General features: G+C 40.8%; 4 protein-coding genes across 5 annotated transcripts in view; 1 reads left to right on the forward strand and 3 right to left on the reverse strand.

Moving 5' to 3' along the window:
• LOC118403688 (melanoregulin-like) overlaps window positions 1-6,400 on the reverse strand; it is a gene marked incomplete in the record, with an annotated part of 21,144 nt that extends 14,744 nt beyond the window's left edge. Inside the window, 1 exon segment of the mRNA XM_035802465.1 lies at window positions 6,184-6,400. Within this exon segment, the coding sequence (XP_035658358.1) occupies window positions 6,184-6,338 (155 nt within the window).
• LOC118403687 (serum paraoxonase/arylesterase 2-like) lies at window positions 1,652-3,000 on the forward strand. The gene has a single exon (XM_035802464.1). It carries the CDS (start codon window positions 1,686-1,688, stop codon window positions 2,751-2,753), a length of 1,068 nt encoding a protein of 355 aa, XP_035658357.1. The 5' UTR covers window positions 1,652-1,685; the 3' UTR covers window positions 2,754-3,000.
• A 2,305-nt stretch (window positions 6,401-8,705) lies between the features above and the next one.
• LOC118403135 (sulfotransferase 1C4-like) overlaps window positions 8,706-23,054 on the reverse strand; it is a 17,901-nt gene continuing 3,552 nt past the window's right edge. Inside the window, exons 1-5 of one of the 2 annotated variants that reach the window (XM_035801631.1) lie at window positions 12,324-12,399; window positions 10,523-10,649; window positions 9,954-10,048; window positions 9,518-9,707; window positions 8,706-8,874 (exon numbers count right to left, since the gene is read on the reverse strand). In XM_035801631.1, the coding sequence (XP_035657524.1) occupies window positions 8,765-8,874; window positions 9,518-9,707; window positions 9,954-10,048; window positions 10,523-10,649; window positions 12,324-12,356 (555 nt within the window). In that variant the 5' untranslated portion in view covers window positions 12,357-12,399 and the 3' untranslated portion in view covers window positions 8,706-8,764. Of the gene's footprint in view, window positions 8,875-9,517; window positions 9,708-9,953; window positions 10,049-10,522; window positions 10,650-12,323; window positions 12,400-23,054 lie in introns of those variants that run through there. The other variant, XM_035801630.1, reaches the window with a different exon arrangement.
• LOC118403134 lies at window positions 13,264-18,928 on the reverse strand. The gene is made up of 6 exons (XM_035801629.1): window positions 18,262-18,928; window positions 15,793-17,406; window positions 15,443-15,519; window positions 15,109-15,286; window positions 14,696-14,897; window positions 13,264-14,552 (listed from the first exon to the last, which is right to left on the reverse strand). Exons 1-6 carry the CDS (start codon window positions 18,775-18,777, stop codon window positions 13,570-13,572), a joined length of 3,570 nt encoding a protein of 1,189 aa, XP_035657522.1. The 5' UTR covers window positions 18,778-18,928; the 3' UTR covers window positions 13,264-13,569.

Below are 23,054 nucleotides of genomic sequence, written 5' to 3' on the forward strand. Positions count from 1 at the left end.
ACATGTAATTTCGGAACTGCAGGGGCGTTTTTGTCAAGACATTCCAAAGTGGATAACTGCAGAAAGGATTGACGGATTGGCATCATTTTAGGGGTGCAGGTAGCTTAGGCATAGGTGTTCATAATGATATACATGTTATGCAAATGAGGACCTTATTTGCATAATTAATGAGGAAATTGTATAATACCATTATTACTAATAACTGGACTTCAATAAATGTAACACTTATTAATTATGATACATGGAATATAAGCAGATACCAAATATGGTAATGTGGAACTTATTTGCATAATTTATGTAAAAATTGCAAAGCCGCTTTAAGTCTAATGATTGGAATTTTATACTTGTGACATGTGTACGTTAGTCAATGATGAACAACAACACGCATAAATTATGTTAATGTCTTAGTCAATTGCATGAAATTTACAAAAGCTCTAAATTTTCATGGAGGTATGAGGTCGCCGAACTCTAGTTTATATTCAAATTTGATTTGAATTTTGTGGCACTATTACATGTACAACCGTACTTTCTTCACGGTTTTCCTGTCGAATATAGGGGCAGCGCGACCAGGGCTCTAACCTGCTCGAATTTTTTTTCCGTCAGCCAATTCCCATTGTCGTGAAAACCGCGAAAACTAAGTTAAAAAGACGGAACCGAGACCTTGAAAAACGGTTTTTTAATGACATTATCGTATGCCGACACACTAAGTCAACAATCATAACAATAGCAAAACAAACAGTGTGTGGCTTTCCGACCGTGGACAGCGTCCCCAAGCAGCCTGTAGCTTCCACTTTTAAAGAATTTTTGTCCGTCAAGGTTGACAGATTGGTTTAAAAACTTTTCCGTCACACGCAGCAAATATCCGTCAACTGACGGAAAAACGGACTATAGTTATCTATCAACATTTCCAAATTTACAGGCTTTCAAATTCTTTCCTTTGTTTAGTAATCTTCATTGAAATATTTACATGACCTTGATGCGTTCATAGTCGACTCGTCCAGAGAAACTTCGGCGTGAGAACTATTTGCACACGGGCCACGCCCCTCCCAACGACAGTCAGCTGGCCAAACAAGAGCTCAGAATGATTGATTGATTTTGATTGATTTTATTTTGCACTTTAAAAAATGATACATACAGAAAATTATAGAATACAACAGAACGTGCAAGGGGGGAGAAAAAAGCCACGTGGCTTATACAAACTCTCCCCCCGTCAAAATATACAAATCATGATACAATTAAATGGTCATGAAGATTATACATCGAACAATAATAAACCAAGTGAAAATAATATAACTCAGTGATCATACACAACGTTAATATTAATCTTAACATCAAAAACTGAAATTAGACAAAACTAAACATGATCAACAGATCATAAAGAAATTAGTCAAAATCATACAATTAATCATGCTAGCAAAACAAAATGAAAGCAAATACAGATAACCAAGACAATGGGTGCAAAGACTGCAAACAAACAGGTTAAAGGAGCACCAAATACACGGTATAATACTAAATGATAATTGAGCATAACATGATCAAAAACAAGGAAAAAAACAACAAATCAGGAGTAAATAGTTGGCTTCTCTATAAGGTTGTTTTTCATACGTTTCTTGAAAATGGAAAGGGACTGACAATTTTGTAGGGAAAGACTTAGAGTGGCGGCTGGGAAAGTAGTACTCGCTCTTATGGCGGTGTTGTCAGCAGTGGTGGTGAATCATGTAGCAAAGATCATCTCTGCATCAGGGATGTTGAAGCACGTGTATAACCACGTGCCGGGCACATGTCGGCTTGTTCCCGGGGTAGAGCAGGGTTCAGAAGACATCGCACTGACCTCGTCTGGACTGGCGTTCATATCGTCAGGTATACTGCCGCCTGGCTTCATTCTGGACCCTGTCTACTTCTCCTTTCAACAGAGAATTCTTGTGTTTGACTTTAAGAACCCCACCAAGGGAGCCAAGGAAGTTCAGATCGTTCCCCAGAGCGTTAAAGAAGACTTCATGCCGCACGGTCTTAGCGTTTACGAAGACAAGTCGGGACAAGTTCGGCTCTTTGTCGTGAACCATGGCAAAGGTTACAAAGACAGAGTGGAGATCTTTCGATTCGACTCCGACTCAAACAGCCTGCATCACATCGAGTCTGTCAAGCACCCACTTCCGTACAGCCTGAATGACATTGTGGCCACGGGACCTGATAGTTTTTACGCCACCAATGACAAGTACAGCACTGGTTTATACAGCAAGATGGCGGAGACTTGGCTTCTACTCCCGTGGTCCAATGTTGTCTACTACAGCGGCGGGGAGGCAATCATCGTGGCCGACGGCTTACTGTACGCTAACGGTGTCAACCTCTCGCCCGACGGCAAGCTCGTTTATGTTGCAAACCCCACCGCTGCGGCGGTGACCGTATATCACCGACATGACGACAACACTCTACTGTTCAGCCATGACATAATACTACACACAGGTGTTGATAATATCTGTGTGGACCCTGCCAACGGGGATCTGTGGGTAGGGGCTATCCCTAGACCAATCGATTTTTCCGTACACATGCAAAACGCGTCCCATCCGTGCGGCTCCCAGGTGCTGCGGATAGAGAACCCGGCGGGGGAGAACTCCAGTATCACCGAGATGTTCTCTGACGACGGACGTGCCGGGTTATGGGGGTCAAGCGTGGGATGTTATCACAACAAGCAGCTACTGATCGGCACGGTTAACCACAGACTCATGCACTGTACAGTTGACGTGCCTCTGTAGATCTAGAGTAGCCTGATTATATCCCAGAGTGAACCACTATGTCACAATTTGTCTCAAGAAACATTTCAAGTTTGAAGAAATATTATAACATTGCATTGAAAACTTGTATTGTCAAGATACAAAATGCCTCAAGGTTTTGTGTCCGATAGTTTCTTTTGCGTTGTTAATTACTACCGTAATGTAACACTTGTTCACCTTTATCCGCGGGGGTAACCTATATCCGTTATTCCTATAGAATGGTATTTGAGGAAGGACGGTGGTTGCAATCTAGAATATTGCATCCACTGCGTATCTAGAGCTTTCAAGAAAAGTTTTTTTCTCAAGCGACTTCTTTTTTCTGTATTTTGCTTAATTCAATTCAATCGTCACTTTATTACGGAATCTGAACGACTTAGTATTCTATTCTGGTAAACTTGTTACCTGTACGAATGTTCAGGCCGACAACGATTATTGTTTCATCGATTAATTGGAGTACATGTACAATTCGTTTGTTTCAGATATGAGAGCTGACTTTAGACCCTTGGACGGTCACCTAGGCCGTATATAAGATTGATCATTGCCCCCTCCTACTAGGTTGTAGGTTATCAGTGTTATAGGTTATTGTGACAGAATCGGGAACTATGACCGATAATATTTCAGGTGCAGTCAGCAAAATGGTTTCTTTGTCGATTAGTCATGTTGATTGGATCGCATATTCGAGCGCGCATAAATTTTCGACTGTTTCCGCAAAATGTATTAAATATAAATATATAAATCGTCCAAAGCAGTTGCGAAATGAACAAATAAGATGTGAAAGAACAAAAATGAAGAATTTGTTTTTCGGTGCATGTGTGGCAAACTGTGTTATAACATACACTAAATTAATGATTTATTCTGTTCATTTTCAGCTAAGGTCATAGTCTCTAGAAGAATATTATTGTACTGAGTTCTTGTAATAAACGTTAATTCCTTCATTCACGCATCTGTATCATTCGAAATTAAAGTTTCTTTTCTTTCATCTTTATCTAATGAAAACGAACGTGAGGTTGTACATTTTGTATATTGCAACCGTGGAATCTGTACTGTTATACGGCTCGGAAACGTGGAACTTTTCCAAGTCATTCGAGAAAAGGCTAAATGGTCGCAACACCCGCATGCGACGAATGTGCTTAAACATTTCATGGCAGCAAAAGCTTACGAACGAACAATTGCACCATGAGCTACCACCTGTCACAAAGAAAATACAAGAGCGCAGAATGGAACTGGCTGGTCATTGTGTTAATATAAAACACCCCGAAATCCCTGCACACCATCTTGTACTCTGGGAGCCTACTACTAAAGGATAAAGACCCAGGGTTACCTACTTAGACAGCTTACACAGCGACACAGGCCTGCAAGATACTCAAAAGCTACAAAGGGCCATGGGGGATCAAGTACTGTGGAATAGGCTCTCGGGATTAGTTCGAGCAGGACCTAATCTGCATATATTATTAGGAAATGCCTTTTTTTATCATAGATTGTGTACATCTTTTATTTGCGTGAAAGAAGAATTATGACCTTATTGACATTATACATCCTTATTAACATAAATAACAAACACAAATAATACGAAGTTGTATAGGGTTAATTAAAAAAATCATTTTGCGAAGTAATGAGTTCGTTGAACTCTAGTTGATTTTGACCTAAGCCAGGTAACTTCCAATGCTTTCTAACCAATAATCTTATATAAACAACGCGAATAGCTCAGCGTTTTGTCAATATTTGCAGTACATTTGGAGCCACATGTTTGTTTAACATCACATTAGCGTGGCCTTTAAACAGCAAAGTTCCTTTGAAGTTGAGCTGTTCAAGGCCACAACGAGCTTAAGACCCTCTTCCCACTAGACGGCGATCATGCTGCGCTCTTACTGCGACCTAAATAGGACATGTGTAACCTTCGCTTTCACACTGGGTACATCATACAAAACGTAAAAGTGTGACTGAGAAGACAACATAACACACAAAGTGTGAAAAAGATAATCGTTTCTTTTCTATAGAATTCATCAAGCGATATGTCAAATTTGAGGTCGCAGAGAGAGCGCGGCGAGAGCGCCGTCTTAGTGTAAAGGGGTATTATGAGCAGCATTATGATTTTATATCATAGTAAAGAGAGAGAGATAATTCTGCCCAACGCATCGAGCAATTTGAGAGAACGGATTATCTTTGTTTAGGAAATGAACCATTTTCTATGTCACTTTACCTTTGAACTCTAGCAACTATTTTGCCTAGTTCGGATAAGGGAAGTCTTATCAGGTCAAACTTGAGACCAAAAGGTCATAGGACATTTGGATACCTTCGTAAAGAAGGTTCTGTTTTGGGGTGCGTCTGTTTGTTTGTAAGTTTGTCTGTTTGTGGACAACGTGACTCGAGAATAAGTGTATCTTGATGATATTCGACATGTTTGCGCGCATTGGTGGAAAGAAGAAGCAATTACCTACTAGCAAAACCTTTGATGATTGTCAAACAGCAAACCATGCAGCAGAAAAACCGTGTGTAGGATTTTTGGTGACACTGTCCACCAATCAACTAAAGGTATAACCAACCTTTGATATAACACTACAGCTTCTCGTGTACGAGGTGCGACAAAAATAGAAAGTTATAACACTGAACGACCTGTCACACCTTACCTTGGCACACCCAGCTGAAAATTCTAGCGCTGTTTAAAACTTATAAATGAGAATGCTCATACACTATCTGATGGCAACGATTCCCACAGTAGGATAATTCTTGTAAAATTCGAATTTTTCAACGCATCAATCCTAGGTCATCAAGTACCAGTAACTCCTATGGATAAAAGCATGGCTATTTCTTAGCTAGTAAAAGATATTTAGACCACAGCAAGTAAATTTTATGGATGACATCAACGCGCGCATTAGTTTTCGCCTGATTTCAGAGCAAAAAAAAAGATTTTTTTCTTCTGCAGGGATGGTCAACATGACGATAAGGTAAAAAATGAGCAAATATATTGTGTTGTGGCCAAATAATTGTACTTGTAGAAGTGACACATGACTGTAGTTGTAGAAATGTAAATTTTTGGATAGTTGTAAAATTGACACCAATATGGAAGCTACCAACGTGTGGTTACCAACTTTGTTGGTGATGCCAGTCTACCGTCAGTTTTACCACACCAGTACATGTCTTGAATACAGAAACGAATGCATTGTTGGCTCTGATACCATGTTTTGGCCCTTTGATTTTTTTTACAACAGTCATCAAATTTATGGTTCCTATTTTTGAAAATGTAGCCATCTTCTTTTTTTCACCCATCTTGTTTTTTCGCCCTATCGCACTATGTTTGCAGTCTGCAAAGGAAGTCATCCATAAAATTTACTTGCTGTGGCCTTATTATGATTAATCAAAAACATTGACTTTAGGTTATTAAAAATACCTGGTTAATAAAGGTTGTTTCTCTTCCAGTCTCTCATCTCTCAGCATTGACGGTTCTCCCCGGAAACAGCAAGTCAACATGGAAATCAGGCCGCCATCTTCCAAGATGGCGTCGTCCGGCCCTATGACTCTGTGTCTCCTCGTTCGACGCCTTCTCCCCTCGGGTGCAGCTTCTGCCATTGGTCTTTAGTTTATCAGCCGATTGATTTGAAATTTTGAATTATCTCTTTTGTCTTTTTTGATGTTAAAGACAACGTTGTCCAACAAATAATTCCAACTGGTCCGTGTGTTGGTTCTGTTTCTCCCTGAGTGCCCTACCTGAGTAAAAGAATGATAATTAAAATGATTATTCCGGTCAAACTCTACAAAATTGGATACACTGCTGTCTAGTATGCTAGTTTGCGTTATTATTTTTATGGCGAATCCCTTTCTTCCAGTTTCGAAAAAAAGAGGAAGTATACGTGTACGAATACGTGACTGTCTCTTTTATGACAAAAAAGGGAACCAAGCACAGTTTTCGTTTGATATTTTTATATTCTGTTCCTATAACATCGTACAAACACGCTTATCTAGCAGGAACAACATGAGGGTACACAAAATGATTGGACAGTTTGGACAAGTGATGGTAAATCTCATTCAAAATTATGATGTAATGCCCGTAGCAAGGATTTTGTTTCGTAGTCCCTTTTTTGTAAATTTGTTGGACAAGCGATCGCTACAGGCTTGAGCGTCAGATGGGTAGGCATGTCCCCTGTAAGTGTTTGACAATTCAACTCCCTGAAATCACATTTCCTGAGTTTCGAGAGGATGTTTGAATAAGAAATGGAGACGGTCAAAAAGTGCACTGTCAAGAGATGGCTCAGTGATCATTCTCTGGGATATATTCCTGTATCTCCTCGTGAGCACCCCCCCACCCTCTCCTGCATACTGAAGTGGATTTTACTGTTTCTAAAACAAGATAAGTGATCATTTAAAATACAAGTTAGCTTATCAGTTACACCAAAAACAGAAACATCAATGACTTAAAGAACGTGGGCGAAAAGCAAGAGGTACACACATCATGACTAAACCACCGATTATTAAATCTAAATGCTACATAGAGCACATAGACGATTTTGATGTCCCCAGCGATATTTCATTAAGTAGTTCTAGTGGAACGTTTAAAAGCGGTTAAATTACAAAAAATATATATTATTTTTACAGTACCGATTATCTTTGTTTTAAAAGGCCTTAAATCAAGTGCAGTCAAGTCAAGATGATAAAGCAGAAGTACAATTATAGTGATGTAAGAACGTCATATCTTGCTTCCTCTACAATGACTAATGTATACTAGTATGTACAAGTTCAACTCGCTTCTTCAGGCAGCTATAAGTTTAAGGACAGATGGAGATAAAGTTTGCCTACCAGTATCTGTTATGTTGATGAGTACCTGGGTTGTATTTCCGTAGTAATTCTCCGTTACTGGCGAATTTGGTGTAACTGTAACTCACCTTTTCACCGGTTCAAATGTACCTTTAAACAATGACCTCACCTTGTCATGTGAGCAACAGCTGAACGGACCTTGGCCCCGAGAAGAGTCCATTTTTATTCCAAGGTGAAGGTAGTGTGATAGTTTTATTAATCTAACGTTAAAAACGACAACTTTCAGTAATTCATGTGTGCCGGTTAACATAAGACTATTGTTTAAAAAATAGTTGGAACGAAACTTGTACTTTTTCTTGTGTTGAGTTCCATTTTTACAAGCAAAAGATGTCAACGTTATATTGGAATGGTCTATATATAATGGTGAGGTAATAAATAGTACGTGGCCGTTGACATGTGACCGGGTTAATCATTAAAGCCCAACATACTGACATTGTGTTTGAACAACACTGACAAACAAGCCGGTCGGAAAAACTACGTTGAAATTAGGGAACACTGGTGCATGTCTATTGAGAAGAAGAAGAAGAACTTTATTGCACGACAGTTGCAACAGGTACAATGAGCGGAGAAAAGGACTTAAAAAGGGATTTAAATAGGGGGTCAAGCTTTATAAAGATTCGAATAGGCAAACAAATGATAATGCTTCATAATCTAAACGACCTTCTAAGTGGTTAGAAACTTCGCTATACCATATGCGTTGTTGGTTGAAGGGTTATGCAAAGCCTAACGATTTTTACCAAAATCAAGATGAAACATATATCAATCTATTATTTGATTGTTGTCAGTATGTTGTAAGTATGTCGGGAATGTCCGGTAAGAGCTCGACATACTGACATTGTGTTTGACAGCACGGACAAACAAGCCAGTCGGAACAAACTGCTTGGAATTAGAGCAAACAGAGGCATGAGAGGACAACAGGACTAAATGAGTTATTCTCGTCCAAAGTTTGAAGGAAACCGGCGCCTGCAGTTCCACAAAAGTTACTAGGGGTCCCAAAACTCACAACACTTACTTGAGCTAAGTGGCATTTTTTTGTCAATTATCATCAGCTTTCTTTGTGTATTAAATGCCGATAGATGTGCATGTGCTTGAATGAGATGTTTCAAATGAATGATGTACACATGATCAGGTTCCTTACATAGTCTTTTATTTGGCAAATGCTGTAACGTATTTTGTTCCGTCTATCATTCAAAGTCAAAGTGAAGTCCAGTTGGTCCCAGTTTCTCCTGGTAGAAGTTGTCAAACCATTGGCTCTGTTCGTCACTGAAGTGAGACTTCCAGTCACCAACTACACCTGTAAAGGAGTAGAAGTGCTATTGAGTTATTTTGATAAATAAGATTTCGGAGATTTAAGAGACAGACCATCAATAAAAGAAACATACCAGTTAAATGAAGAAAGAATAAAACTATCAACCAATTGTATGTAATGATAAAAGCAGGTTCACGGGTAAAGCTGCACAAGAAGAACTTTATTGCGCAACAATTGTAACAGTTACAATGTATGGCAATGTGAACAACTATATACTAATACAAATAACTAACAACTAATGTGATATAATATAACAGTATAAACAATCTAGTGAGTATCATAAAGCATTATCTCGTTTTTGTAATGAGTTGTAATGAGTTGGCCTACGTAGGCAGATATATGAACAGGACATGATAATGCACATGTGAAGCAAAATACATTCTTGGTGTTATGTATAATAATTGAGAAATGGCTCCTGAAACATAAACAAAACACGTCTGGGCATTGACAGACAAACCGAATTTTGACAGGTATAAAACAGAGTCAGGCAAGAAATGTTAGGGAATAACACACCTTTGCCATTCACCTTTGTCGATGAGAACTTTGATATCATCAATTCTTTCTGCATTCTATTAAGCCAGTGTGATATTAGGGTGTATTATTAGCATGTAGAGAACAAATTGTACACCTTTTCTAAAGAAAGTTCCCTTGGAGGAGTCGAATATCCCTGCTTTGGCCTCCTTCCCTGAAACTTTGTTCGTGTTAGGGTTTGTGGCCATGTTCTGGAATGTGCTCTGTTCAACGACCTTGTCAATCACTTCCGGGGTCACGGGCCACTGCAGGAATTCTGCCACTTTCTCCACCTGCTTCCGGGTGTTCTTTAGGACAAAAAGATTCATTGATCAAGGATAACAGAAAAATGCGAAAGAAGGTAGAACGGTTTCATCATGTACATGCAAATATTGATAAATACTAATTTACACATTCATCAGTAAAGATATTTTGCTATTTTCTATGACACAGAGACAGAGAAAAAAATACTGCAAAGTCCATTTTTTGTGTTGGGAATTACAATTCAACTTTTTCCAGAACGTAATACTATAATTTTAGATGTTAGATCGTACCTTCTGTAGGTCCTCGTACTTCAGAAACAGCACGTTTGGGTTGTCCTTCTGTTCCCACCAACCCAGCACGTGGTTGTGCCATGGCCCAGTACACACTTGTAAAGGTAAAGGATTTAGTCATGCACAACAAGCAATATTTCTCACAAGGATAAAAACATAAAAACTTTTTTAACAATATTTACGGAACGGAACGCTTTAGATGTTGAGATCATGTGACAATACCAATGCAATTGTACTTCGATCAACAGTTTGCTGAGCTCATTTTTTTGTTTTGATTTTCCTGGGAAGTTTCTATGCAAATGTTTTATTTATCAGTCCAGGTCAAGTTTGGTTCTGCATACTCTTGTATTGAAAGATCGTTTCAGACTGCCAAATGTGTTAACAACGTCTATACGTTTTTTTTCTTTAGTCAAAGGTGCAATTTATAGCTAAAAAATACTCAATCTAAGCCCCTGTTAGAATAAGTATACTTTCCAACAGCTGAACTCAATGTCAACGGTCAAGTAGAAGGCAAAGCATGGTCGGACGAAGTGATGCGTAATTATAAGCAGGAATTCGTGTGCCTCTACCTTCTCCGCTTACAAATTCCTGTAGAAACTGTTCCCAGGATGTGGGGGTCTTGATAGTTGTACACAGAAAGTGGAAGTGATAGTAGGACACTGCAAGGTCTTTTGGGTTCCTGGCGACGTAGATAACCTGTAACATGCAACAGAAAAAGGACAATATATAAGAAACAGTATTAGTAAGCATTTTCTACCCCACCATGAGATATATTTGAACTCTATTGTATTAAAAAATCATTAATCATAATAAAAAGAATTAATTCACAATTTACTTGTTGATTGTCGCAACGTATTGTAATGATTTCACCAGAACATATCCAAATGGCTTATACATTAGATACATACATAATATATATATATATACACATTTACACCCCAAAACACACCAACACATACATTACACATAGATGTACGAACTTACACACATTAATTGTGCATTCACATAAAATAAGAGAAAAAAAGAAAAAAAATTATGAACTGGTCACACAACATAAACCTTGTTCTCTTGGACAGATACACACACACACACACATACACACGCACATACACACACACAAATACACACACACGCATACACACACACACAAGAACACACACACACACACACACGCACATACATACACACACACACACACATAAACACACACACACACGCACACATAAAGGCACACACAAATTTCACCCACTTTTCCTTTACCCTGCTTCAGTTGTAATGGCGCAAGAAAAAAGTGAAGATGACTTTTGATCAGTCTTGGTGACGGAACTTCCGAAAGTTCCCGGAAGGTGGCGCTGTCTCCATTCTTTTGTTCAAAGAAAGGCACCAGTTCGTCCAGCTCTTTCTCGTCAGTTTTTGACAACTCGGCGCCATAATACAGTAGAGAAACGATGCGTTGCAGCCAAGCTGTCCCTGTATTAGTGAAAATAAGAACATTGTATCTTACAGACTTCTGTTTCGATCATTTCAAACTTATTTGCGCATTTGGGCATTTTGCTACTTGCTTGTCATGCTGAACATCCCCGAGCAAGCAGGTGAAATTAGTGAGCGTCTGACATCCTAAAATTTACTTACTGTGGCCTTATGTTACACTTGCCCTCAATTACATTATATATCACTTATTGAAATCTTGTTATGAAAAACTCTGGAAGTATGGGTATTCCTAATCAATTATGCAAATCTATCTATGATTCTGTCAATGTTCCTTTCTTTCTTAATCACAATTTATGCACTTTATTAATATATCGATCACAAGCAAATTATCTTCACAATTGAAAGCAGGGAACTGCTTTAGAATGGCCCGTAGTGATTATATTTAACTTTACTTTTACTTCAACACGTGGATGAAATTCCCAGCCTTTACCATTGAGGATTGTTATTTTCTAAGCTTACTTACGTTTGTTTTTAAGAAGAGCTCGGCATGCAGCGAAAAAGCTATGCTAGAAACTGCAAACCATTGTTGTTAAGGGAGGAGAACAGTTTTCATAGTTCAGTTCCCATATGGCCATAACAGTTGCCATATATATAGCCACCTAGAAACGTTACAGGTCATTCACCCTGCACATTATATGTATATGTCACCCAGGCACTGTTAATATAAGTTACAAAATTTGAGTGCAGTGCCACATTGTACTCGTCTGTCCAAAAAAGGACCATGCCACCACAACGGAACTCCATGTCACCGCTACGGAACACCATGTCACCGCTACGGAACACCATGCGAAGCAAGTTGGGTACAAAGGTATGCTCCCTTTCCGTGATCCTGTATATCCAAACCTGTAGGGATCAGGATCAAAACCTGTACAAACTTACCTGATTTGGGATACGTAATGATAAAGACGTCATCGTCTCGGACAGCAAAGTCCTGAATATCGTCCATGTCTTCAGCGCCAACGTCATCAGCAGACACGGGAATCCCCTTGTATCTGTGATACTCTACATGGTCGCCCCCGCTAGCCGCCGCCATATTGGTTGTGTGAATTTAGTCAAGTGGAAAACAAACACCCCGCCGCCATATTGGGTGTGTGTATTTGACCAGTTCAAGGACGTCCTTGGTCAGTTGAAAACATAGACTCTAAAGTGCTAGTGCAGAAGGCTTTTAGAACATAATTACCTCCGTGAAAAATTGACATATTGTTTTCGTATGCCTTGTGTTTGTGTTAACGTATACTTTATATGTTCTTCAACCTTACCTTTTGTTCTCTTCTTCGTAAACTCCGAAGAGAACTAAATTTCCGGTCTATTCACAAACTGGACAGACACGGGAATGGGTTAGACGTACTCAACCGCTCACGAGGAGTGAGCAACGACGAATGAGGGATATGGGGGAAGGTAGAACAGGGGACCAATGGGAAGGGCCGTTAGGGATTAGGCACATCCGTCCAATTTGTGAGCCGACAGGAAACGTGAATTTCTTATCGCTCAACCCAACATATGTATATTTTAATATTTTGATATGCTTGACAACTAATTTTAAATCGATTTTAAATATGCTCGCTTAAAGTACAAGAGCAATTCAGGGCCTAGTGTTTGCGCCCTGCCAATCTGTACATTTTAGGCACCAAATAAACCATTATCATTTGTAGCCAGAGCCATCATAGTGTCACCAGATGGATTACTGAACTGAAATGACTGTATCCAGAAAAGCATAAATACATCTGGTATATAAATATGTGTTTGTGAAAACGAAGGTCAATGTTGATTCAGAGCCCCCTGTTGTTAGACATTGCTACTGCAATAGAGCTTCTGACCCAGATTGTCATCAATGTTGATATACAAATAAATTTGTGCATAGCTCAAATTATGCAAAATGATATATTTTCGTTGTCTCGTTGGACTGGAGATTCGTTGCGATTATACGCAAATACATTTATACAGAGCTCAAATTATGCAAACGGTTGTACTTCACATTGCCTCATTGGAATGAACAGTTCTCGTGACTGATGATATGTAAATACATTTGCACTCCCAAATTAGACAGACTCCAATGTATACAGGGTCGAAAAAATTGAATGAGGTTTACTTTGAGAAAAATAGAACAAAAGCATCGAGTGTGAATTTAGAGGTCAGTGTGGTAGTGTTTATTCCATGACTTAAGCTTCTCTTTCATCCACTTTGCTGTCTTGTTGTAGTCAATCTTATGCAACAGATTTCTGTTGAATGAAGGGAAAGATTCAAATGCCCGGCCTGGGATGATGGCCAACAGGTCAGCCTTCCTGTTCTCCTCAACGAGTAACTTAATGTCTTCATCCCATTTCTCTTTGTGGTGGTAACCTGAAGCACCCCTTCGACCCAATGCTGCATTCTGATTGTCCATCAATGCCTTGAGGTAATGCAAACTACGGGTGACTCGTAAAGCACTTTTTTCATTGAGATTTGGGCCCATGTTCTTGAGGAAACTCTTCGCGAAGTTGTTATGATTCTCGAGGTTTAGATCTAGTGAGATATTTTGTCCCATCCCCCCCCTTTTGTTGAAGAAGCGATTCCAGACAAGACTGTGAGCCATGTGTGGTGACAGAATAGAGGCAACTTGAACCTTCATGAGAAAACTGCTGTAAGCATATTGGGTGTGTCCATATGCCCTGTAGTATAGCATTGCAAATGAGTAAAGTCTCTGAAGGCGTTCCCCATCTCCTTCTTTCACAGCATCCCTCATGTTTCTGAGAAACAGGCCATAGGAGAGACGTGCCAGGGTATAGTTTCTTTTGTAGTCTTCCTCCTGGCACGACTCCTTTGGCTTGTCTGGTGATGAGTTAGGGTTAGGTGTAGGCTGCATGTTGAGATCGTGTGCTTGAATTTCATGGTCATTTCTGATTTTCTCATGTCGGAAAGTGCGATGACAATCTGGGTACCTGCAGGGAAGGGGCTCTGGGGGGAAAAAGGAACTTTTTACCCCGCTAGCTACATTGGAAACAATTTCCCCTTCCTTCAGCATAACGTACTTGTCAATGATGTGGCCCACTTGCTCAGATAGCCAGGCTCGCCTGGTCTCCTTGTCAGCCACAGCAATGTCGGGTGGAAAGCAGTTCTTCTTTGGGAGATCTAGAGATATTATATGTACAACAAAGACAAGTTTTGAAAAAAAGGCAAACCACACCAGGAAGTTAATTACACATTAATAGCATAACATATGCAATTAACATCCACCAATTTATGTAACAGAAATAACGGTGTGAAAAGTGTACCTTCCATGGTGTCCATGCCGAAGTAGTCCATGGCAACCGTCAGGATCAGGGCATCCAGGTCCTTGTCGACAAACTCTTTGTACGAGTTGTAGTCCTGGTGCGGGCCCTTCTTGGCATTGCTGGCTCTTAAGACATTCATGTTACTGCACATGCTGCCATGCTCTCGAGCAGACTTCTCAGAGAAGAAGATTGACTTGTGTATCTGGAAAACAATTTTTCTGGGATTATAAAAATATTCTGTATTGTACTACTGTACAACTGTAATAGTCTTGCCGTTAGCTTGCGTAGAATTCATAGTCTGTATAGACTGAATGACACACACACATAAAAATATAATGTGACCACAGACAAACATGTGTTAGTGTGTCTCAATACTATGTGCACACATGCTTGTAAAATGAAGAAAGACATACCCCGTGTTTATTTCGGATGGCGTGCCAGTCTTCATACTTCAGGAAGATCCCCTGCAGGCGGTCCTCCCGTGTGTCTCCCTCCGCAAACGCCCACTGTATGTTGCGGGAATTGCCTTCGGACAGCCTGTCCCCGCCAACGAAGATGGGGACCATGTTCTCTCCCTGACGTGGGACGTACCTGGAACATTGCAGGAAGATAAGTTCACTTTGTTTTAATATGACATGTCCATCACCACATGCAGTTGTTCAATACATCCCAAAGTCAAAACTAATACTCTTTATAAGTATTTACATGAGCAGCTTAGTACATGATAGTGATATGAACCAAACTTACTCATTCTGGAAATGGAGTAGGATGTCAACAAGGTCCCCAGTCTTGCATTCATCCTTGAACAGCAGCCCCAATGGCACCTGTGAAAACACATGAGAAACATGGATATTTGGTCTTGGTTGCATTAACATTAAGTCACTGCAGGAACATGTATGATTGATAGAATTCAAAAGCATGCTGAATAACTCACCTCATGCAAATCTCCATCAAATAGCTTGACAAATACATATATACTACATGCATTACAGTCACTCATAGCTATAAAGTAGGATGCAACAAGTCTGTTTTGTAGTGCACTGTTTATTCACAAATCATACTGAAAGATTCCATATAGTACAGTATTTCAAACATACCTCTGTGGACTTCTCTGCCATTTCCTTTGAGTATTGGTGGGGTATGTGGGCCACAACGATGTCCTTGAATATCTCAAACTCCTTAAGGTGTCTGGGGATGACTCTTGTAGCCATGACGACAAACTCTCTTCTCGTGTGTTGCTGATCAAGGTGTGTAGGTAGCACCTCATCAAGGTTTAGGTCAGGGAGAGGTTTAGTTGAGCCTGTGTTGCGGAGGTGGTGAGGGGTGATTCTGTCTAGAACTGCTACATGGTGTGTCCAGTTGAGCATTGTGTTGTGTTTACTGTTTGTTTGGTGGTGGGCCTTTACGTAAAAGTTCACGTTGTCGAATGTGATGCCGTACGTGCAAGGTGGGAGGGGACAAAAGCCGGTTGGTGACTGGGCATCATCTATGTTCAGACTTTGCAGTCCACACATGGCCATCTCCTCGTCTGTTATCTCAAAGGCAAATGACAGGTGCGGTGGTGTGTTGCAAGAGTAAAGCAGGCTCAGTGGTGGGTTGCTGGAGGCAAGCAGGTTTAGTGATGGGTTGTAGGAGGCAGGCTCGCTCAGTGATGGGTCAGTGGAGGCAGGCTGGCTCAGTGATGGGTTGTAGGAGGCAGGCTGGCTCAGTGCTGGGTTGTAGGAGGCAGGCTGGCTCAGTGCTGGGTTGTAGGAGGCAGGCTGGCTCGGTGCTGGGTCGGTGGAGGCAGGCTGGCTCAGTGATGGGTGGGTGGAGGCAGGCTGGCTCAGTGATGGGTGGGTGGAGGCAGGCTGGCTCAGTGATGGGTGGGTGGAGGCAGACTGGCTCAGTGATGGGTGGGTGGAGGCAGGCTGGCTCAGTGATGGGTGGGTGGAGGCAGGCTGGCTCAGTGATGGGTTGTAGGATGCAGGCTGGTTCAGTGATGGGTCGTTGGAAGCAGGCTGGCTCAGTGCTGGGTTGGTGGATGCAGGCTGGCTCAGTGATGGGTCGTTGGAAGCAGGCTGGCTCAGTGCTGGGTTGGTGGAGGCAGGCTGGCTCAGTGATGGGTTGGTGGAGGCTGGCTGGCTTGTATCTCTGTTGTAGTACGCTTCAAGGTCTCTTTTCCATTCCTTTACAGTTTTGTCATGGTTCAGGCTCATTTCATGTTGTTTTGCGACTGCGTTGTTATGGTTGGTGGAAATTCCCATCTTGGCTAGCATTTCCATAGCTGATTTCTTTGTACCGCCATACTGCAAAATGGCATCTGTGATGTAGGCCAGGGCAGACATCCTAGCCTCCTTGCCACGAATGGCAATTGATGCTGCAACACAGGTGTGTACCTGCGAATCATTGGAGATATTTGACAGTACCATGTGGAGAAGGGGTGTTCGTTCCTTCAGCTCTGTCTCCATGGCTGAGTAGGAAAAGTTCTGTAGATCAGACGGCGTCGTTTTTCGAAGGATGCTGTGACTGGGAGATGTGGCTAGCAGTGAGGTTCTCTCTGCCTGTACCTGTTGTACCAGCTGGTCCCAAATCTTCAGCCTCAGTGTGGGGTGTATCATGATCATCTTAGCACATGTATCAAACTTTCCCTTGGCAAGGTTTTCAGCTATGCCAGCAACATCTTGTTTGCACGCGTGGGTTCGTTCTTTGCTCTGGTAGGATATGCTGAGCTGAAGAAAAAAATTAGAAAACAGTCAAATGCTATTGCCCATGTTCAGATCACTATCAGATTACAGAAAATTATGATTGCAAATAGAATAATGAATACAAGTTACAACTACACAAGTGATAAATATATCTCATAATCATATGTTTAGTGATATGTTCATTTCAAAATGTTCAAGTTTGAAATCAGTGCCAACTATAAATCATAATCAGAAAAACCAACTTAGACAGGCAGGCAAGAAAGTATACGTGATGAAGTGGCAATTAATGTGCACCTCTTAATATCATCCAACAAATATTCCCATATATTTCTAGTATTTTTTTTACATGGAAGCATTTCACACATATATGTCAATCATTCTTGCTGCTAATTGAAAACATCAGTGACTGAACTTGAAAAATAACAGACGGGTTCATTCTTTTGTATTTTGTTCATACACTTCTCTAATCTCTACACACATACATATAATTTTTGCACCTTGCCAGGACACCCTTTATGTCCCACAGAATATATCACAAATCTATTTTTATTTTCATTAGGCATCAATTCAGTTACGCATATTTCACTTTAATAATCCCTGACCTGCTAAATTTTGTAATGCCAGACACATAAATACTTTTCTAAAACACTGTCCAGACCATTAACGTTATAATTCATGCGTAGAAAATCACGAAAATGCACTTGATTTATAGTGACCCCTCTACAATATTTACGTTACTTGCTTTGTCGTGACGAGTAAAAGATGAATTTCTCGCTTTGAAGGGAGACGTGTCAATTGCAACAGCATGTTTTAAATGCGATGTTACTATTAGAAATGAAATAGTCAGCACTTTACCGCATATAAAATTGTGTACTATACCTTTGTGTCACTTTTTCGGTCGGGCAGGCGACTCATCTTCTTCCCTTTATCAGGCTTCGCGGCTACAGATGGCGTGGCTGCTTTTGTCGGTGTCTTGGTGGCCCGTTTCTTGTTGTCACGCGGTGTCTTAGATGGTGTTTCGCGGCTCCGTTTTCTCGTTGCAACTGGAGAGCGGCTCGCATCCTTACGGCCTTCATTCGCTTTCCACTCGTTCAGATCTCCTATGGACCCCCGAACCCTTGCGACTTTGCGGCAGCAGGCTTCGCAGATTCGGTGGGATTTGCTTTCGTCCTGTTCCGATACGTCTAAGCCTATATACTGCAACACATCCACAATCGGAATCGGTGGTGGCGACGGTGTACCAGGTTCCTTTTTTACCCACGATTGCGCTATCTTAGCTCGAAAAATAAGTCTGCAATGCTGCAACGTTCCCTTGATCTTCTGGTTGGAGTCGCACAGTCGGCAAAAATCATGGAGGTTGGATGTCTGAACACCGACCTTCTTCGGCGCAGACATCGCGAAAGACTGTCCCGTTTCTGTGAATTTTTTCTCCCAGGCCCATCATACAGAGTGCCACTAAGGTGCTAATCCAAAATTCCATGATGTCTCTTTGAAATTGGACGGAAATCGGCGATAATATTGTCCAGATACGCAACAAAACCAATTCGACCGTTCCCGCGAAATTCTGGAAGCTGCGTGACAGTCGAACCGCAGAGCTCTATGCGCATCCGTTCTGCGCAGCCTTCTCTGGACAGGTCATAAGCCAGAACGCAGTTTGTCCTGGTTTGACCCCGCTGCATGCGTATAAACAACTGCCTGTTGTGCAACAAAAAGACGTCAGACCTACATAATGTTTATACTTTTTCACATCTACAGGATTTGCCCAGCACAGCCATGTGGATATTTATTGCATTGCAAAAGTTCAGCCAACGTTGTGGCCCTTCGAAAAAAAGCAATTTTCGGTCTGTGTATTTGTGATTATCTTTTCTCCAGTTGGCCGGGACACAATCAGTTTTGTCCACAGTCGGACAGTCCAGTTCCTCACCTTTACATTGATACCAAACTTGAAGGGTAAATTTTAGGAGAAACGGTTTTGCCCCCAAAAAAACTACAGCCATGTCAAATTCCCCGGCGTCTTTTTTCGAATGAGAAACCGTACACACTGATCTTTCACTATGCTTTACAAAACTCACTCATGATGTTTTGACATCATTACGCTTGCACATGAATCCTACTTATTCTGGCTTCTGGATAATGTTAGTTTTATTTTGGTGGGCTTCCCGAAATCTATTTGCGACGGCAAGACTTGAGCCGTTAGTTATATCAAATTTTCCAAATGCTGGTTGAACTTGCAACATTAGGCCTGCCCCCCGCGGCACGAACATGGAACGTACCGGCTGGGTTCCACAGTTCGAACCCAGGTTCGGACCAGGAGTTCGAAACAGATTGACTAAAAATATGATGAATCTTAAAAACTCTTACTTTTTACTAAAACTCTGTGTCTATGTGTGTTTGATTATCGTCATGTCACTTATTATATTGCATGTGACAGCCGCACCCATTCAGATTCTTGTACCAAGAAATGGGGTCTGTGACACAATGCGAAATGTACAAAAATTGGGTCCGTCCGCAGGGTAGTGTGCTTGGGTAGCTACAACCAGACTGAAACTTCCCCACTGTGATTTGCGCATGTTCGCAGTTAATTTGGGGGCAAAACCGTTTCTCCTAAAATCTACCCTTCAAGTTTGGTATCAATGTAAAGGTGAGGAACTGGACTGTCCGACTGTGGACAAAACTGATTGTGCCCCGGCCAACTGGAGAAAAGATAATCACAAATACACAGACCGAAAATTGCTTTTTTTCGAAGGGCCACAACGTTGGCTGATCTTTTGCAATGCAATAAATATCCACTTGGCTGTGCTGGGCAAATCCTGTAGATGCGAAAAAGTATAGACATTATGTATATCTAAGGTGTCTTTGTTGCAAAATAAGCTGTAGTTTACACCTATGCAGCGGGGTCAGCCCGTGACCCGGCGTAAGCCGTATTTCAGAGAATAACGCGTTCTAGGGTGACCTGCGGTTCGACTGGTGACCTCTGTTAATCAACAACAGGTCACGTGAAAAATGGCACTTCCTGATTGGCGCATTTGTTCCAAAGGTCACCCGACCAGCTGAGAGCGCAACTCATGCATATTTATTAGATATTAACTCATGCATATTTATTAGCTACTTAGTGATGTAACGGAAATCGTTTTCAAATGGACGAGGGCCAGACGTAATTTGCGAAGAGGAGAGAAGAGACTCGGGAGCTATAATTACGGCTGGATACCAGGCTACGGTTTTGCTTCAGTCACAGTTTCACCGGTGCCCGTCGGGAGTGCCCGGGTGGCCCCGGCCGGGCTCCGAAGCCACAGGTTTGTCCCGGTGGGCTGCCGCATAGGGGAGACGATGCCTTTAGAATTTCCCCCAGTAATACATGCGTTTCAATGGGAGAGTTGAGGAAACAAATATGCAATTATCTCAATAATAAAATGTTCAAGCCATACAAACTTACCCTCAAACGATAGCCTACTATGTCCAGTTTCATGAAATTCATTTGCAAGAATTTCTATACGGCTAGTCTTTGGATACACCCCCCTATCTAGAGGCTTTTCAATGGTTTAAAGCCGGGGGCTCTAGGCGCAGACGCTAATGGTTGTGTCTCCCCTACACCTCTATCTATACTTCGTAATGTAAACTAATTTTCTGTAAAGTAGTTACTTGATTTCCTTTTAGCCAAAATAGTTTAGGTCTAGGTAAAAATCGATGAAGAAAGCTATCCCAAGCCGGCTTTACAACTAATTCGAAAGCCGACCGAATTTGTAGATTGGTGAGTGCGCCGAGTTCCAACATCGCCCGAGCATTGGTGAACTTTTTGTGAAAGATACGACAGCCGCAATTAACTTTTTTAAACCGGTGTTATATTTTATTTTCTTCTACAATACAAAGTCGAACTGAAGTCCGGTTGGTCCCAGTTTGGTAGAAGGTGTCAAACCATTGGCTCTGTTCGTCACTGAAGTGAGACTTCCAGTCACCAACTACACCTGTAAGGGAATAAATTAAAGCACATTGTTCAGTTTTGAAGGACATTTGCGTTTCTGAGATTTGATTATGATCTAAAGAAAACAATTTTAAAATATTTACATTCTACATCGTACATGATAGAATTACGTACAGCTTCCAGTCGGAAAGGACTTTGATTTTAGTTTATTTATAACAAACACAAACAACATGAGAATTTATCAAATGTAGGGACTAGTAATAGGTACCGGTACGATGTCGGTACAACATCTTTTTTTTTTCTTGTTGGTTTGGACTCTGGAAACAAACTGACCGACAACAATCAGTGGACCGCGTTTCGGACAAATTTGACTCATATTATATTGGCATGGGTTTACGCGTTTTGTTACAAAGACCAAGGACAAAGACAAAACGAATGGGAGTAGAGTTTATAGTTAATTCTACCAAGTTTCTACGGTCAAACTTACATGAAAACAGATTTTAAAAAATCTGTGAGTCAGATGCTCCGCCTTTGTAGAAAATCCGAGTATTACCCGTTTACCCATTCAAAAGTTTTCACAATTAGATCCAGAGGTAGGTTTGGACCTGGACCTGATCCTCTAGACCAGAACCGGACTTGTACCTGGATTTTTTTTGTACCGATACACACCTCTAGTAGGAACCGTACTCTATACCTTTTCTAAAGAAAGTTCCCTTCGTGGTGTCAAATACCCCCGCTCTGACATCCTTTCCTGCAACTTTGTTCGTGGCAGGATTTGTCGCCATTTTCTGGAATGTGCTCTGTTCAACGACCTTGTCAATCACTTCCGGGGTCACGGGCCACTGCAGGAACTCTGCCACTTTCTCCACCTGCTTCCGGGTGTTCTTAGGACAAATAGATAGATTTCATTTAATAAAATAACATACACTACGAAACTGTTGCATGGTAAAAATATAAAAAGTAAACTATCAAGAAAGAGCGACTATTTTCGAAATGACAAAAAACTAGAGTTCCACGAACACATACCTTTGCCAAATAAACCAGATTTGTTATGTAGAATGATGTCTGTAGACATAAATGTGTTACTCATTATATTTTACTTTAAATGCCTGGAGTTGGTTCATAACATTTTGCCATTGCTTATACAAATTAGATCCTTATTTACGTACTATTAATTGTATCAAGCATCACTTAAGCTGTCGATCAGCATACCAAAAATCATGATGATCCTTTCAATCCCTTCTTGACTTATTGTATTTTAAAGTAGGAAACTAAACCGCCTCCTGCAGTTCAAGAAAAGATGTTAGCGGACCCAAACATACACCTCTTACTCTCTGCCATCTTTCTCAGTTACATATGTGACAAGTTTGAAAGTCCTATCACGGAATACAGTGGATTTATCAACTTTCCTCATTAATTATGCAAATTAGCTGTTAATTTGCATAACTAGTATCTCATTATGTAAGGTTTTACTTAGGCTATCTACATACCAAAAATCATGACGATCCGTCAACACGTTCATATTTTTTATTGATTATGCAAATGAGATAATCATCTGCATAATCAATATGAATTGATATTTCTGTCTTTCTCAGCTATATATGTGACAAGTTTGAAAGTCCTATAATGCAATGCAGTGGATTTACACATTTTCCTCATTAATTATGCAAATCAACCGTCGATTTGCATAATTAGAATTCCATCATGTAAGTCTTCCCTTTGGCTATCTACATACCAAAAATCATGACGATCC

The sequence above is a fragment of the Branchiostoma floridae genome, chromosome 16 (assembly GCF_000003815.2).
Source record: "Branchiostoma floridae strain S238N-H82 chromosome 16, Bfl_VNyyK, whole genome shotgun sequence".
Lineage (NCBI taxonomy): Eukaryota > Metazoa > Chordata > Leptocardii > Amphioxiformes > Branchiostomatidae > Branchiostoma > Branchiostoma floridae.